Below are 17,385 nucleotides of genomic sequence, written 5' to 3'. Positions count from 1 at the left end.
GCTGCAATTTAGCAGCATTAAACTAGCTGCCGTACAACAGAATTTATTTTTCAATCATTGAAATGTATACAAAGATTTGAAACTTTACCTCATAATTACTCAGCATTGCAGCATTTGCATCTTTTCTGAAATAGAAAAAATTAGAAAGGATAAAATTTTGAGTTGAAAAAAATTACGCAAAAAAGGCAAGTTATTGAGTACAGGATTGCTTTTATGAGCTTCAAACTGCCATAACTCAGCAGTGAGCGAACACACTCCAGTATTCATTGATAGCTGTTCCCATTTAGTACTTAGCCACCATAGGTAAAATTTCCATGGTCTGGAATTTGCAATGGAAATGTGTAATCACTGTGGTGTGGATTTCACCTTTCCCAACATTAATTTGAACCTGGTGCCATGCCAGGGAGATTTCCAGTGTCCAACAACAGTGATTTTTATCAAGCAGAGTAAGCAATCAATCACATTGAAGCATTCTCACAGAGAACAAATTAAGGAGTAAAACGCAATGATTATGCTTCACTTTGCATACATTTTATCAAGAGTGAAACAAATTGGGGCATAATCATTAGAAGCTGAAGTATCAAACAAACTTAAAAATAGCTTTGAAAAAAAATTGAATTATCAGAATGGAAAAATTTGACATAACATGAATATGGTATTAGTTTTCAAGGGCCAGAGAAGTTTCTCAACAGTAGTTATAACTTACTGCACCATTAAAAATCCAGTTACACCTCATTAATTAGGCATAACTTTTTCAGGAGTTTTAACAGCAATACTACAGCATAAAAGGGGAAGCTGTTGTCAATGCCATGATTTCTAAGTGCAGTCTGTGGGGGCTTCAACAGCACATCCTATGGAGAAGCAAAGAATCATTGACAGCAACTTCTGAGCTTCTGCATTTTACTGCAATGTGAACACCAAAAATTGTTGTCAGTTTCAGAGAATAATCATGCCAAACGCTGGCAGGCTTACATCATTACTACCACAAAATCCAGGTCAATTTTAGTTCAAGTCAGGTATATAGTTATAGCCAATGCAAAATAATCTTATTAACAGGTCCACTGATTATGCCAATTGAAGTCAGATTGGGTTTTTATTAGAGTATTTGGGGCATTTTCAGGTTCAAATCCCTGATTGTGGGCATATTTATGTCTTTTTTGATAAAGGGAAGGCGGATTAAATAGTGTAGAAACACAGGGATAAAAACAAAAAACTGCGGATGCTGGAAATCCAAAACAAAAACAGAATTACCTGGAAAAACTCAGCAGGTCTGGCAGCATCGGCGGAGAAGAAAAGAGTTGACGTTTCGAGTCCTCATGACCCTTCATCAGACCCTTCTCGAAACGTCAACTCTATTCTTCTCCGCTGATGCTGCCAGACCTGCTGAGTTTTTCCAGGTAATTTTGTTTTTGTTGTAGAAACACACTCTGGGAGGCTTCTTAGTCAAACAAAACAAACTATTTACACAAGAGCTTCTGTGGCTGCTTGTATTTAGCCAACCCCTCACGCAACCATTTCTTAGGAAACACCTTCCCTAGAATTTATTCCCCCACGCTAGCTACACATTAGTTGAACAGATCACATGACCCCTACTCAGTTGAACTGATCTTAAAATGGCAGTCATCACAAATAGTATAATGGAAAATGTTCGATTGTCCTGAATGCTGCTTAAAAATAAAGAAATGAAAGTTAAATAGTGTAAATAGTAAAAGAAATTGTACAGAAATTCAAATAAAATTAAGGTTGAGTTTGGGACGCCACAGCTGAAGAGGACGTACTCCTCACACAGCAGCTGCAGTGCCTGTGATGTTATTGTTGGTGAAGTCCCAAGCAGCTACTAGCATCAAAGAGGGTGTAGGCCAAACTCAGCCAGAAATGACTTACACCTTGAACTGGAAATTGTAAACAATAATTAATCATCTCAAAAAAGACTAGCTTTTTAAAAAAAATAAGAATGGTAATATTTAAACAGCTAAGTATCAGATAATTATTGCATGAGATCCATGTTGTACCTTTCCTGGGGACTGTGATGGGACAATGTACTGGACAGCTTCTCTGTATCTAACTGCTGCTGTAGGTGCAGGAAAGAGGCAGCAACTGAGGGCTCAAGCGAGGGCTCAGGCAAGAGGCAGGTAGGGCTCCAGCAGGGGCGTGAGGAGGAGACAGCGAGGGTTTGGGAGAGGGCCAGCAAGTGGGAGATGAGGGTTTGGAGTGAAGCAGCAAGTTAGGTGGCAAGGGTTTGGGTCATTGGTGGACAGGGCAACACACATGAATCAGCACCGCCACCAGCTGATGGCTGCACATCAATGGCATCAACTGTGTAAGAAATTGAGCACATGCCAGCAGATGCAGGAGATGTCAAATACGCATGTGCAACTGTTCCTGTTCAGTGTCAGGAGTTAGTGTTAAATTAACCATGTGAAAATCAGATGACGTTGTATGTTGAAGCTCAATAGGTATGTGTAGAAGGTCATAAATAAAGGAAATGCGAGTTAAAATAAAGTTGAAAATATGGAGTATGTTAAAATGTCTAAAAACATATATAGCAAATACAATGTGTAGATTAACCTTGCTATTATATGGAGTAATTTGCAGATAGACATGTTATAATAAACATGTTATGATAAAAATATATTTCTGGAATTTTATATTCATGCAAGTGTTAGCGAGTTAGTGAGTTCACATGGCATTAGGTTGATGCATGAGGCTGAATTTTATCTCGGGCTTTAATAATGGCTCCCTACTATCTTACAGTACCACCCACCCCCCCCCCCGCCAACCCCAATTCCGTTCCCACCACTTGGAGGCCAATAAAATTCTGCCCCTAGTGTTAAGTAGAGGATTTGTTTTCAAAAGGGATGGTGCTGTTTGGAGTGTGTAGCTAGATTTGTAACAGGCGCCAGCTGAAGGTTGGAGAAGTGTAAACCGCTAGTTGAACCAAGAAGAGAAAATAAATAGGACTGTGGAAAAGTTATTGGTAGTTAAGTGTATGGAAAGGCAGGAATTTGGGAAGAGTGACAGTGAAGGACAAAGTTAGGATTTGCAGAGAGTTTGGTGGTCAGTGAAAGATTGAGGTGCAAATGACAATGAAGAGAAGAAGGGTGAAGGAAAAGTAAAATGTATACGTATTAAGTGAAGAAGAATTTTTAGGTTTGGTAGAAAGAATAATTAGGTATGGAAGAAGTAACAAATATGGAAAAAGAGTCAAGCTATGGTGGGAGTGCAGGGAAGGGAAAGTAGCTTAACAATGCAGGAAAAATGTTGTTTGGGGTGGGGTAGAGGCAGCAAAGCTTGCAGAAGGAAATGGATGAGTAGGGGGCTTTGAGAAGAAAGTCCTGCTGGATGGAATGGGAGTGGGGACAAGAGAGGCATGAGAGCAATAAATTGACAGGTTGACAGAATGGCAGCAACAGCTGGCACAGAAGAGTGAAAAGGGTAGCAATAGAAGGGAGCAGAAGTAAAAGACACAAGTGGAGACAGCAGAAAGAAAAAACATTGAGATGGCAAATGACACCAGTAGAGTGGAGGGAGCGGGAGGAGGCACAGGCATAGTAGTTGGTGGAATGAAAACAAATACTTCCCCTCTATTCCCCAGAGGAATAAAAAAAATGCAATGCTTTCCCACATTAGAAAACCCAATCTGTTTAAATAAAAGGATTTCCTACATAGCAGGGGAATTCCCTACAGGGATCCTACCCTGCACTAGAAAAGACTGGGCGTGTTGGGAGCTGAAACCAGTCTTAAGTTCATCAAGTGTTTAACTGGCTTTAAATTCTGTTGCACTTGGACTGCTTCAAAAATATTAAAACATTTTATGTAGTATTAATAACTTGAATGATTTTGATGTGCTTAAAACAAATTTAAAGCTAGTTCACACATTCAACAGAACCAGCATCGGGACCACAGCAAAGCCAAAAAATTGGACCACACTGCCATCTATCTTAGAGATGGGAAGGTTCAAAGGCAAGGACAGATACATATCATTTAAATGCAAAACCATTCAGATGAACATAGCATTAGAAGTAATTAATTACTATGAGTACAAAAAGCACACATTAAACACAAGGCCTTCAGTATATTAATTATCTGCATATTGAAAAAGCATGTAGTTTAAGAATTGCAAGTACATTGATCCAATTCAATTACTTGCAATTTACATAGTGTCTTTAGCTTAGCAAAACATCCCCAGTGCACTTCACAGGGGCATAATCAGCCTAAGACTCATTGAGCCAAAGAGGATATTAAGAGGGGTTAATAAAAACTTGTTCAAAAAGGTAAGCTTTACAGGGAGTCTTAAAGGAGGAGAGTAAGTCAGAGTTAGGGAGGTGGAAGTATACTGAGTTCGTAATGCCATTAATATGATTCTGGCCCATTTCAGGCATTGTTGCAATTCAATGAAGCCTCAGATGGTTTCATAACAGACTGATTAGTCAAGAAAAATGTTTGTGTTGTTCTCTGCGAATAGATGCTGTGCCTGTCTATTAAAAATGTCTGGTAATCAGCCTTGATTGGTCAGAAAAAGAAAAGCAAGGATGTTGTGTTATTTGAGCTCACATCATCTGTAATCTATACCTCAAACCGGAGTGGAAGCAAATCATTTTTGATCCTGAGAGACTGCCTACCAGACAAAGAATCCATACCATTGCCAGGGAAAAGAACATGAAGTGATATCAAGATGACAACAGCAGAGAAAAAAATATGAAGGGTAGGAAACCGCACTGAGGGGGCCAACAATTCCAAGAGACAAAAAGCAGCAATTTTAGACAAGTGCCAAAGAGAAAAGTGAGGTTGTGGGTATGCCATTTGAATTCTCAAACAGCTGGGGACATTAGTTGCAATAGAAGCATGTCATTGTGAAGAGCTCACACTGAAAATGAAACTTTAATCCTGAGCATCCAGATTTTAATTGCTTCATCATTGGTGACCAGGCGTTCAGCTGCCAAGGCCCTCTCTCAATCTCTCTACCTCTCTTTCTTCCTTTAAGATGCTCCTTAAAATCTCTCTTTGACCAAATTTTTGAACATCTTCCCTAATAATACTTTGTGGTGCCTAATTTTGCTTAAAAGACTTCCGTGAAGTGCCTTGGAGTATATTATTATATTAAAGGAGCTACATAAATACAAGTTGCTGTATTTATGGTGTCTTATTTATATTGATCAGACCTACTTTGCTGTCAAATTCTAACCTAATAATGCTTGTAAAGAGAAGTTTTTCTGTCACCATATGTGTCAGTTTTGTAGGCAGCCAAAATGAAATTACTCACTAATGGGAAAATTAAGAAAAAGGTTACTTCTGTGACAACTATTCCTTCAAATCTAACATGAAGCAAATTCCAATGCTTAGATAACCTTACCAATACTTGCTGAGAGGCTGAAGGGGGCATTCAAGATGCAGAGGTCAAAACATTGTAATCGTTCTGGACAAATGAAAAGCAATTCTTACCATGACAAACGGTGATTTTTCTGCCTCAGAACATAATGTCATTGGTGTAGTTAAAGTATCAAGGTGTCATTACAAACTTGAACCATTACAGGGGAGCAGAATGGTGGATCAAGTTTGATGTGTCACTGGTCATTGAAATACGGTTCACAACTTCATCTCCTTGGTGCAATAGAGGAAACTACTATGCAACTGTCTTAAATAAAATTGCTGATTTGATGAAAGAAAACGCACTGGCCTGGATTTTACGAAAGCAGTGAACAAATGGCGCTCACCTTTAATTACGCTTGCCCACAGGCATTCTTGTGGGCTTTTAAACTGCGATTTGTGGTCTTTAGAAAGTCAAAACGGGCACTGCTCCCTACATGAGGTTTGGGACTTGTATGAACAGAACAAGCAACAGCGTTACTCGTCAACCAATCAGATTTTAGAATCCTTACTGAGACACACAGAAGCTAAAGCAGGAAGTGTAAGTTAGAATAATTTATTCAATGCGTGAGCGTGAGTCCCAAAGGCTGTGTTGCCTGCCCAGTGTCAGGGTTAAGAACATATCCTCAGGGCTGGAGAGGAACTTAGAGTGGGAGGGGAGGAATCGAGTTGTCGCCATCCACGTTGGTACCAACGACGTTGATAGGGCCAGAAAGGAGGTTCTGCTGAAAGGATTTGCACAGTTAGGATCTAAATTGAAAAACAGAACCCCCAAGGTAATAATCTCAGGGTTACTACCTGAATCACAGGCAAACTGGCATAGGGTAAATAAATTCAAGGTGTTAAATGCGTGGCTCAAAGATTGGTGTTGGAGGAATGGGTTTCAGTTCATGTGGCACTGGTATCATTACTGGGGTAGAAGGGAGCTGGGATGGGCTTCAATTGAACCATGCTGGGGCCAGTGTCCTGGTGAATTGAATAACTAGGGCTGTAGAGAGAGCTTTAAAATTAAATAAAGACATAGGCCGCGTGGGGGCGTGGGTGGGGGATTCTGGAGAGGGGATAAGTAGGCATACAAAGCAAAAGGATATGACGGCATTGAAAGGCAGCCACTTCGCGGTAATGATACCCAGAGTGTGACAGGAAGGGACAGAGTGGAAAACATTAATAAACAGCAGCAAATAGGGTCAAAGGGAGAAAAAACAGTAAAACGGCACAATTAAAGGCTCTTTACTTAAATGCATGTAGTATTTGGAACAAAATAAATGAATTAACGGCACAAATACAGATTAATGGGTATGATCTTATAGCCATTAAGGAGACATGGTTACAAGGAGAACAAAGCATGGAACTAAATATTCAGGGGTATGTGACTTTTCGAAAGGACAGGCAGGAAGGAAAGGGTGGTGGGGTACCTTTGTTAGTACGAGATACAATAAGTATGATAGCAAGAAATGATCTTGGATCAGAAGCTGTGAAATCCATATGGGTGGAGGTAAGAAATAACATGGGGAAGTCGGCACTGGTGGGAGTAGTCTATAGGCCCCCTAACAGTAGCTATGCTGTCGGACAGAGAATAAATCAGGAAATAACGAGGGCAGTATATTAATCATAGGTGACTTTAATCTCCATGTAGATTGGGAAAATCAAATTGGCAGAGGTAGCAACGAACAAGAATTCATAGTGTTTTTGGGACAGTTTCCTAGAACCATATGTTGTGGATCAGGCTGTTTTGGATCTGGTAATGTGTAATGAGGCAGGTTTAATAAATAATCTCAGAGTAAAAGACCCCCTAGGGAACAGTGACCATAACATGGTGGAATTTAGCATTCAGTTTGAGAGTGAGAAACTTAGTTCAGAAACATCTGTGCGAAACATAAATAAAGGTAATTACAAAGGAATGATGGCAGAGATGGCTGGAGTGTACTGGGAAAGGAGTTTAGCAGAAAAGACGGTTGATGAACAATGGCAGACATTTAAGAAAATAGTTCATGACTCACAATAATGATATATCCCAGTGAGGAAGAAGGATTCTAGGAAGGGGTTAAACCAGCCATGGTTAACCAAGGAAATTAAGGATAGTATCAAAGTGAAAGAAAAATTATCCAATGTGGCAAAGATTTGTGGTAGGCCAGATGATTGGGAAAGTTTTAAAAACCAACATAAGTTGACCAAAAAATAAATAAAGAAGGAGAAAATAAACTTTGAGGGTAAACTAACAAGTAATATGAAAACAGACAGTGAGAGCTTCTTCAAATATATAAAAAGAGAGAGGCCAAAGCCAATATAGGCCTCTTAGAGAATGGGGCTGGAGAAATAATAATGGGGAACCAGAAAATGGCAGAGGAGTTGAATAAATACCTTGCATCAGTCTTCACAGTAGAAGACACTAATAGCATACCAAAAATACTAAATAATCATGGGGCAAAAGGGGTGGTGGGGAGAAGATAAATACAATAACTATCACTAGAGAAAAAAGTACTGGGGAAACTAATGAGACCAAAGGCCAATAAGTCACCTGGACCTGATGGGTTGCATCAGAGGATATTAAAGGAAATAGCTGCAGAGTTAGCAGATACACCAGTAGTAATCTTCCAAGAGTCCTTAGATTCTGGAAAAGTCCCAGAGGATTGGAAAACTGCCAACGTAACATCCTTATTCAAAAAGGGTGGGAGACAAAAAACAGGTAACTATAGGCCAGTTAGTTTAACATTTGTCATTGGGAAAATGTTGGAGTCTATTATAAAAGGATGTAATAGCAGAGCATTTATAAATGCATAATCTAATCAAGCAGAGTCAGCATGGATTCATGAAGGGGAAGCCATGCCTGACAAATTTATTTCAGGAGGTAACAAGCAGGATAGATAAAGGGGAACCAGTAGACATAATATATTTGGATTTCCAAAAGGCGTTTGTTAATGTACCACACATAAGGCTACTTAATAAGATAAGAGCCCATGATGTTGGGGGTAGTATATTATCATGGATAGAGGACTCGCTAAGTAATAGAAAACAGAGTTGGGAAACGGGGGGCATTTTCAGGATGGCAACCTGTAACTAGTGGAGTACCACAGGGATCAGTGCTTGGACCACAATTATTTACAACATATATATTAATGACTTGGATGAGGGAAATTAATGTATTATTGCCAAGTTTGCAGATGACACAAAATTAGGTGGGAAGGCAAGTGGTGAGGATGACACAAAGAGTCTACAGAGGGATATAAGCAGGTTAAGTGCGTGGGCAAAAAACTTGGCACATGAAATATAATGTGGGAAAGTGTGAGGTTATGCACTTTGACAGGAAGAATAGAGGAGCTGAATATTATTTACATGGAGAAAGACTGAAGAAAGCTGCAGCACAGAGTGATTTGGGGGTCCTCGTGCATGAATCACAAAAAGCTAGTATACAAGTTCAGCAGGTAATAGGTAAGGCAAATGGAATGTTGGCCTTTATTTCAAAGGGAATGGAGTATAAACATAGGGAAGTCTTGCTAAAACTATACAGGGCACTAGTTAGACCACACCCAGAATACCGTGAACAATTTTGGTCCCCTTATCTAAGAAAAGATATACAGGCATTGGAGGCAGTCCACAGAAGGTTCATTAGGTTGATCCCGGGTATGGAGGGATTTTCTTATGAGGAGAGGTTGAGTAGGTTGGACCTGTACTCATTGGCGTTTAGAAGAATGAGTGGCGACCTTATTGAAACATATAAGATTCTTAGGAGGCTTGACAGGGTAGATGCTGAGTGGTTGTTTCCCCTTGTGGGAGAATCTAGGACCAGAGGGCATAATCTCAAAGCAGAGGCACACCTACTTAAAACAGAGATGAGGAGGAATTTCTTCTCTCAGAATTCTTTACCACAGAGGGCTGTAAAGGCTGGGTCATTAAGTACATTCAAGGGTTATGGGGAAGAGGCAGGAAAGTGGAGTTGAGGATTATCAGATCAGCCATGATCTCATTGAATGGCAGAGCAGACTTGATGGACTAAATGGCCTACTTCTGCTCCTACGTCTTATGGTCCTATGCAAAATTATGTACAGAAAGAAAAATAAAGAAAATAAACGAGAGAGATTAAAGAGACAGAAAGGAACATTGTTTAAAAAAGTTATTTTAGTTTTGTTTAAATCTCCAACGGTACTTAAAATCTGAAGGAATGAAATATCACACTTATAAAAGTGAATGTTCGGTGCCAGAGAGGTTGTTTGGCTGTAATTAAACTTATTCTGCTGCTAAAAATTCACTTATACTTGAATCGACAAGCCTCAACTTTTTCTGGCGTGTTTAATGGGTACCTAGTGGACAGATCATAACATCACGCCCTTGCATGTGTGTGAATGCCAAATTTCTCAGTGAAGTATTGGGGTACTGAAACTTGTAGAGGAGCAGGGCAACTTCCTGATTTCCATACTTAACAGCACCTGTGTGGACCAGTACACGACTTGTAAACTCCAGACTAATGTTTGCAGTTACTGTCTGACATACCCCTTTATAATGGCGAGCATTGATAGCTGGGCCATGGACACGAAACCTACCTTCTGCTCCCTGACCCCATTTCTATTAAACTGATTATCCAAGTTATGCTAGCCGCCACTATAAATAGTTTCTTCTCCTCAACCACTGTCTCCCTCCATTTCAAAACCAATGCCATCATCACCTGCTGACAAATCCACCAGATCAGACAAGGACAGCAGGTTTTGTTACCTAAAAGGGATTGCTGAAGCATTTTGGGATTTCCTACTGACAGCATTTTATTAAAATTCTCAATGGTAGGATTTGAACTCATTCTCTGGATTATTAGTTCAGGCCTCTGGATTAATAGTCCAGTAGCATTACCCTTACATTATGTGCTCATATATTGTACCCGTATTTGACTTTACATTGGCTTGCAGCTTCCCAAAGTCTCAAACTTACAAATCTCCTCCCTGTTTTTAAATCTCTCCGTGGCCTTACCCTTAATTCTGTCTGCAATCTACTCCATCCACATAACACCCTCCCTGCACTCTTGATTTCGGGTTTTTTGTGCAATCCCTTCCACCTCCATCGCACCATTGTAATTCAGCTGTCGAGGTCTCATATTCTGGAATTCCCTCCCCAAACTCCTACACCTCTCTTACCTTCTGCAAGACCCTAAATAAAGCTGACCCCTTTAACCAAGCCTTTGGTGACTCCCTTCTAAAATCTCCTTCTTTGGCTTAGCATTCATTTTTGCATAATGACACCACTGAGAAGTTCCTTGAAATATTTTTTCTCTCTTAAAGGCACCATATAGAAGCGCAATTCCTGTTAGGCATCTGTCAACAATCAATGCAACGGACTGCATCAATAAGTAGAAGAAAGAATGTAATAAAAGGTTTCATTGAAAATAACCAACTACCTCATCTGTTTAATTTTTGTATCTTTCACTAATACTATCCCCCTCTTTTAATATAAAGTATAAATAATTTAAGACAATTTACTTGCAAATATTTATTTTAGCGCTACTGCCCAATGCTGTCTCATTTTGAAAGAACACCCGAATCTAAAAGTTTTAGCTGGAAACTGATGTTCATTAAATGTGGGACTCAAAAGTTAATTTTAAGGCTGTGTTTGCTGCTAATAGTATGCGCAGTTGTATCGCTTTGCTCCATGATGTTATCACGAGTGATGGAAATCAGAACTCTACTCATTCCCCCAACCTCAGTTTGACACTCATCCTCTCCACTTAGTTTCTCTTTTTTTTAAAAAAAGAAAGCAAATATCAAACTTGCAGCAATCCTAATGAGAACTGAAACCGAAGAACAAATTAAATTAACAATCCTTGGGAGTGGATTTTGGAACCAGAAAGGGCTATTCTATTCAGAACAAAATACAATACCCATTTTCGCCTTGGTGATTTCCTTTAGCTTTATCTTTTCCCTTGGCATATTGTATACAAACCTTGTCAGCTCACTCACCAGTACCTGAAACATTACTCTTCTCTGCTTTTTTGATATACAGTCAAATACAACCCAATGCTTTCTCTTGCACAATTTGTAACATACATAGTTTTGTTAACAATAACCACGGAAACGTGTGGTTTTACTTTCCACAGCTGTTAAAAATCAGTATGCGTTTGCAATGGCGTGATTGGTTTTCTGCGCATGCGCAGTCAAGTGCACAAGCGGGTATCGGCAGTCATCTCGCATTGGCAGAGACGAAGTCTAATTTTAAACATAGTGCTGAATGTGGGTGTTCCACCTCCTGCCAGTAGATGGTGAATGAATTACGCAAAACAGGAATTGGTTTCCTATCTTCAGAGTTTGATTGATTTGAGCCCTTTATGGTGAGAATTCGGTTATCAAAATACAGCCTTAAAACTCCCAGCTGGTTATCTATGCATTTTTTTAATTTTTTGTATTATAGGCAAAAGGGTGCCAAATCTGGTTGTGCCAGCTGTTAATATCAATTGTCACAACTTACATTTGTTCTTTCGGTAACCAATGACAGACAATTCTAAAGGTTTAATTTATAAAAAGGAATCATAAATCAAGTCAGACCTTAAAAGAAAATTTGTCCTTAAAATCCCACCTTGCTCTCATGTAGCAAGCCACCAAGTCCCCTTCAATATGCTTCAGTTTCCCCTGACTCTTTAGACCAGTTTCTCCAAATGCCAGTAAGCCACCAGTTTGTTTCCTTCCTCAGCAAAGCACTTGCCTCAGACTGTCATGATTCAAGGGGATAACCATTAGTTTTGCTACTTGAAAAACACCCTGAGTGCATCTGAACCCAGGACATAATTTTATCTTCTCTTTCTACATTGTTCCTCATGTACAGAGACACAAATCAATGCAATGGAAAAGTAGCCTCTGAGCAGGAGGAAAAGGAATATAGAAGTAGCTGAGGAGGTGCAAAAACACGGTCAAAAAGGGTCTTAAAAGATCCTTGAAAACTGGAAGGAAGGTAACAAGATACAGGTGTATGGGAAATGAGTGACTATCACTGATGATAAGATTACTAAAGAAAAGTGATGAACGTCATGGAGAAATTTGAAGGTGAAGACGAGGACATTCAATTCCCTATGGTATGGTTAACCAATGGAGTTTGACTATCTTACAATATGGTTGGCTAAATCAATGTATTAACCAGGGAATTCCCTCTTACCTACCTTTCCTGATTAACCAAGACAAAATAAATAATTTATACTGAGAATTGCTGCAATTATAGCTGCATGACTCCCTGTTCCAAACTCTTCAATCACATTGCCAGCGCTAATAAAAACAAAAAACTGCAGATGCTGGAAATCCAAAACAAAAACAAATACCTGGAAAAACTCAACAGGTCTGGCAGCATCGGCGAAGAAGAACAAAGTTAACGTTTCGAGTCCTCATGACCCTTCTCCAATCTCCACCCCTCCATCATTTTCATATGGTCCATCTCTGACACTTCCATTCCCTTCCTTGACCTCTCTGTCTCAATCTCTGGTGATAGACTGTCCACCAATATCCATTACAAGCCTACCCACTCCCACAGCTACCTCAACTACAGCTCCTCACACCCCACTTCCTGTAAAGACTCCATCCCATTCTCTAAGTTCCTTCACCTCCGTCGCATCTGTTCTGATGATGCTACCTTCAAAAACAGTTGCTCTGACATGTCCTCCTTCTTCCTTAACCGAGGTTTTCCACCCACGGTCGTTGACAGGGCCCTCAACCGTGTCTGGGCCATCTCCCGCGCATCCGCCCTCACACCTTCTCCTCCCTCCCAGAAACATGATAGGGTCCCCCTTGTCCTCACTTATCACCCCACCAGCCTCCGCATTCAAAGGATCACCCTCTGCCATTTCCAGCATGATGCCACCACCAAACACATCTTCCCTTCGCACCCCCCCCCCAGCGGCATTCCATAGGGATCATTCCCTCCTTGACACCCTGGTCCACTCCTCCATCACCCCCTACTCCTCAACCCCCACCCACGGCACCTCCCCATGCATACGCAAAAGATGCAACACCTGCCCCTTCATTTCCTCTCTCCTCACCATCCAAGGGCCCAAACTCTCCTTTCAAGTGAAGCAGCATTTTGTTTGCATTTCCCCCAGCTTAGTCTACTGCACTTGTTGCTCCCAACGCGGTCTCCTCTGCATTGGAGAGACCAAACGCAGACTGGGCGACCGCTTTGCAGAACACCTTCGGTCTGTCCGCAAGAATGACCCAGACCTCCCTGTCGCTTGCCATTTTAACACTCCATCCTGCTCTCTTGCCCACATGTCTGTCCTTGGCTTGCTGCATTGTTCCAGTGAAGCTCAACGCAAACTGGAGGAACAGCACCTTATCTTCCAACTAGGCACTTCACAGCCTTCCAGACTGAATATTGAGTTCAACAACTTTAGATCTTGAACTCCCTCCTCCATCCCCACCCCCTTTCCATTTCTTCCCCCTCCCTTTTGTTTTTTCCAATAATTTATATAGATTTTTCTTTTCCCACCAAATCCGTTATTTTTAAATCTATACCTTTTATGCCCTTTTAGTCTTATTTCACCCCGCCCCCACTAGAGCTATCTGTACCTAGAGTGTCCTGCCATCCATTCTTAATTAGCACATTCTTTTAGATAATATCACCACATTCAACACCTCTTTGTTGTTTTGTCTGTGACATATTTTGATTATCTGCTCCTATCACTGCTTGCTTGCCCCTACAACCACACCACCCCACCCCACTTCTCTCCCACCCACCCCACCTTAAACCAGCTTATATTTCACCCTCTCCTATTTTTACTTAGTTCTGTTGAAGGGTCATGAGGACTCGAAACGTCAACTTTGTTCTTCTCCGCCGATGCTGCCAGACCTGCTGAGTTTTTCCAAGTATTTCTGTTTTTCTTTTAGCGCTAAGATAGTGTTGGCCTAGGTCACAAAAGGCATCGTGATATAGTTCACTGTCCCTTCTCATCCACACCATCTCTTCTCTGCAGTCCAATTGACTGGTCTTCTCAGGTTCTGCTCTAACCTGTTGCACCATTAACATTACTTGTCAACAGCCTCTCCTGCCCCTCATCCACACGCACCCTTTACACGGAATTTCCAGCGCAGAAAAAAAAAAGCCAAGGCTGTTCGGCCCAACAGGTCTGTACCCCTCACAATTCATTCATAACCTCTATTATCCCTCGCCAAGCTTTTCTGCACAAAATTATTTATTTTATTTTAATGAATACAATATAATTAAGCATTGATTTAAAACATCAGGTCTCGGCAGCCACTCGCTGAAGTTTCCCGGCGGAATCTCCCAGCGGGGGCTTTTCACAGGAGGTGCTCGTGTTCGGGAGGGAGATTTTACACCAAAAAGCGGGGCTCTTTGCGAAGCCTGTTAAACACACACACACACAGCTGAACCGAAATGAACAACTTGTCCGGAGTGGAGTGAAAGTAAAAGATTGAAATGCGGCTTCTGGAAGTATCGAGAAGCCTGAGTGAGGGTAGAAACTGATGAAGAGGGAAATCTGGAATCATCACAGAAAGGGAGTTGGAGACTCTGTTTATCTCCCTGTCCCGGGTACCTGGCTCAGTTTAAACGTTGCCAGCCCCACTGTCCATCATTTACAACGGACGTTTATTTCAAAAAAAACTGAAGCAAAATTAATTAAAACTTACACCTCCATTCCGCCCGAGCGCCACTGCTAAAAACTCCTGACGGACACTCCCCGCCGAATATTCGTTCCGCCCTGCAATCCATTCACTCCAAATGGAAAGAGGTCATTGGCTGAACATTTCAGAGTCCTGGGGCTTGATTTCCGTTTGGGGGAGGAGGGCCAGGCCACAATTTCGGATCTCCAATTTTGAAGCATCAGGTCTTGACTACCAGCCAGAATCTGGCAGTTCATCAATTCATCACCCAAACAAGTCTCTTAAAACCATTTTAGTTCAGAGGCGCAGGGACCAAAGTTGCGCCCCTGAATAGGAGGCAGCATCCGAGTAGGGAACCAGTGTTGCATTATAATATTATTGAGGAACTATATTGTCGTGCGCATGCATTCCTGTGTATCCTGAATGCCATATCACTCACTACTGCCTTTGTACTAAAGCAACGATATATCGTTCCACCACATGCAGGGAGATGTGAAAAATATCCTCTACAAAAGCTCCAGTATTTGTGCCAAAATGTATGATCATTTTGGACTTCTGGGAACCACAAGGCGTAATAGTCAGTCATGGAGGTGGCCCATTTAATCTCTGCATAAAAGGGGGGAGTCAGAAAGCTGATCATGCAGTGGCTATTAAGAATGCAGAGGTTACACAGAGTTAACTCTCCTTTTGTGGGGAGTAACCTTACAGGGATTAGTGAGGCCTAGAAGGAATGTCCAGGCAGCTATGATAGTCCTTCTTGAGGCAAGGAAGGCTGTCTGTTGATATTGGGCTGAGCTACTCAGAGTTGGAGACAAGCAGTGATGAGCTGCCGTTCCCACAGCAAATACAGGTCATTGGTGCTGAGGCGCACAGAGTTGTTGCATGTGAAGCAGGGAGGGAACGAAGATGATACCCTCTGCATCAGGACAACGAATGAGCTTCCTGAATCTGACAATATCAATGCCACTGAAGGATGCATCTATCAAGGCAAATGGTAGCACAGTTGTTGAGGGCTACCTCACTCCTGACCAGGCATGTCAACATGTCCTGCCAGTAGCCATTAAAATAACAGCAGCACTAAATTTCTTAGCCTCACAGTCCTTTCAAGAGGTGGCAGAAAATCTCATCATCACAGAATATGGGAGGTAACTGATTCACTGTTTCAGAAGGTATTGGATTACATTGAGTAATCCAATACATCCAGTAATGGAGCCACACAGGCATAGGATTTGCCTCCATCACTGGATTCCCTCTGGTGCAGGAGATTGCCGATTGGAGGATATCCTCCATCATGTTGTGTGGCACTACCACCGTGCTAAATGGGATAGATTTCGAAAGATCTAGCAACACAAGACTGGGCATCCATGAGGTGCTGTGGGCCATCTGCAGCAGCAGAATTGTACTTGAACACAATCTGTAATCTCATGGCCCAGGATATCCCCCACTCTACCAATACCATGAAGGCAGGGGATCAAAGCTGGTTCAGTAAAGAGTGCAGGAGGGCATGCCAGAAGCAGCAGCACCAGGTATACCTGATGCAAAAGCATCAAGTGATAGACAGAGCTAAGTGGTCCCACGACCAACAGGTCAGATCTAAGCTCGGCAGTCCTACCACATCTAGTCGTGAATGTTGGTGGACAATTAAACAACTCACTGGAGCAGGAGGCTCCACAAGTATCCCCATTCTCAATGATGGGGGAGCCCAGCACATCAGTGCAAAAGATAAGGCTGAAGCATTTGCTACAATCTTCAGCCAGAAGTGTCAGTCTTCAGCCAATTCAATTCACTCCACGTGATATCAAGAAATGGCTGAAGGCACTGGATACTGCAAGGGCTATGGGCCCTGACAATATTCCGACAATAGTACTGAAGACTTGTGCTTCAGAACTTGCTGCGCCCCTAGCCAAGCAGTTCCAGTACAGCTACAACATTGGCATCAATATGGCTACATGGAAAATTGCCCAGGTATGTCCGGCACACAGAAAGAAGGACAAATCCAACCCAACCAATTACCGCCCCATCAGTCTACTCTCAGATCATCAGTAAAGTAATGGAAGGGGTAATCAACAGTGCTATCAAGAAGCACTTGCTTAGCAATAACCTGCTCACTGATGCCCAGTTTGGGTTCTGCCAGAGCCACTCAGCTCCTGACCTCATTACAGCCTTGGACCAAACATGAACAAAGGAGCTGAACTCCCGAGGTGAGGTGACAGTGAATACCCTTGCCACCAAGGCTGCAGTTGACTGAGTGTGGCATCAAAGAACCCTGGCAAAACTGAAGTCAATGGGAATCAGGGAACACTATGCACTGGTTAGAGTCATACTCAGCACAAAGGGAGATGGCTGGGGTTGTTGGAGGTCAGTCATCTCAGCTCCAGGGCATCACTGCAGGAGTTCATCAGGATAGTGTCCTAGGCCCAAACATCTTCAGCTGCTTCAT

At 41.7% G+C, this 17,385-nt stretch overlaps 1 protein-coding gene across 2 annotated transcripts in view; it reads right to left on the bottom strand.

The window, feature by feature from the left end:
- LOC121282766 (calcitonin gene-related peptide-receptor component protein) overlaps positions 1-15,058 on the bottom strand; it is an 86,828-nt gene extending 71,770 nt beyond the window's left edge. Inside the window, exons 1-2 of one of the 2 annotated variants that reach the window (XM_041196529.1) lie at positions 14,973-15,058; positions 89-125 (exon numbers count right to left, since the gene is read on the bottom strand). In XM_041196529.1, coding sequence (XP_041052463.1) covers positions 89-125; positions 14,973-14,980 — 45 coding nt within the window. In that variant the 5' untranslated portion in view covers positions 14,981-15,058. Of the gene's footprint in view, positions 1-88; positions 126-11,919; positions 11,967-14,972 lie in introns of those variants that run through there. The other variant, XM_041196528.1, reaches the window with a different exon arrangement.
- Between the last annotated feature and the right edge of the window lie 2,327 nt (positions 15,059-17,385).

The sequence above is a fragment of the Carcharodon carcharias genome, chromosome 10 (assembly GCF_017639515.1).
Source record: "Carcharodon carcharias isolate sCarCar2 chromosome 10, sCarCar2.pri, whole genome shotgun sequence".
NCBI classification, from domain to species: Eukaryota; Metazoa; Chordata; class Chondrichthyes; order Lamniformes; family Lamnidae; genus Carcharodon; species Carcharodon carcharias.
Note: the sequence above shows the minus strand (reverse complement) of the source record. Positions and strands in the feature narration are given on the sequence as shown.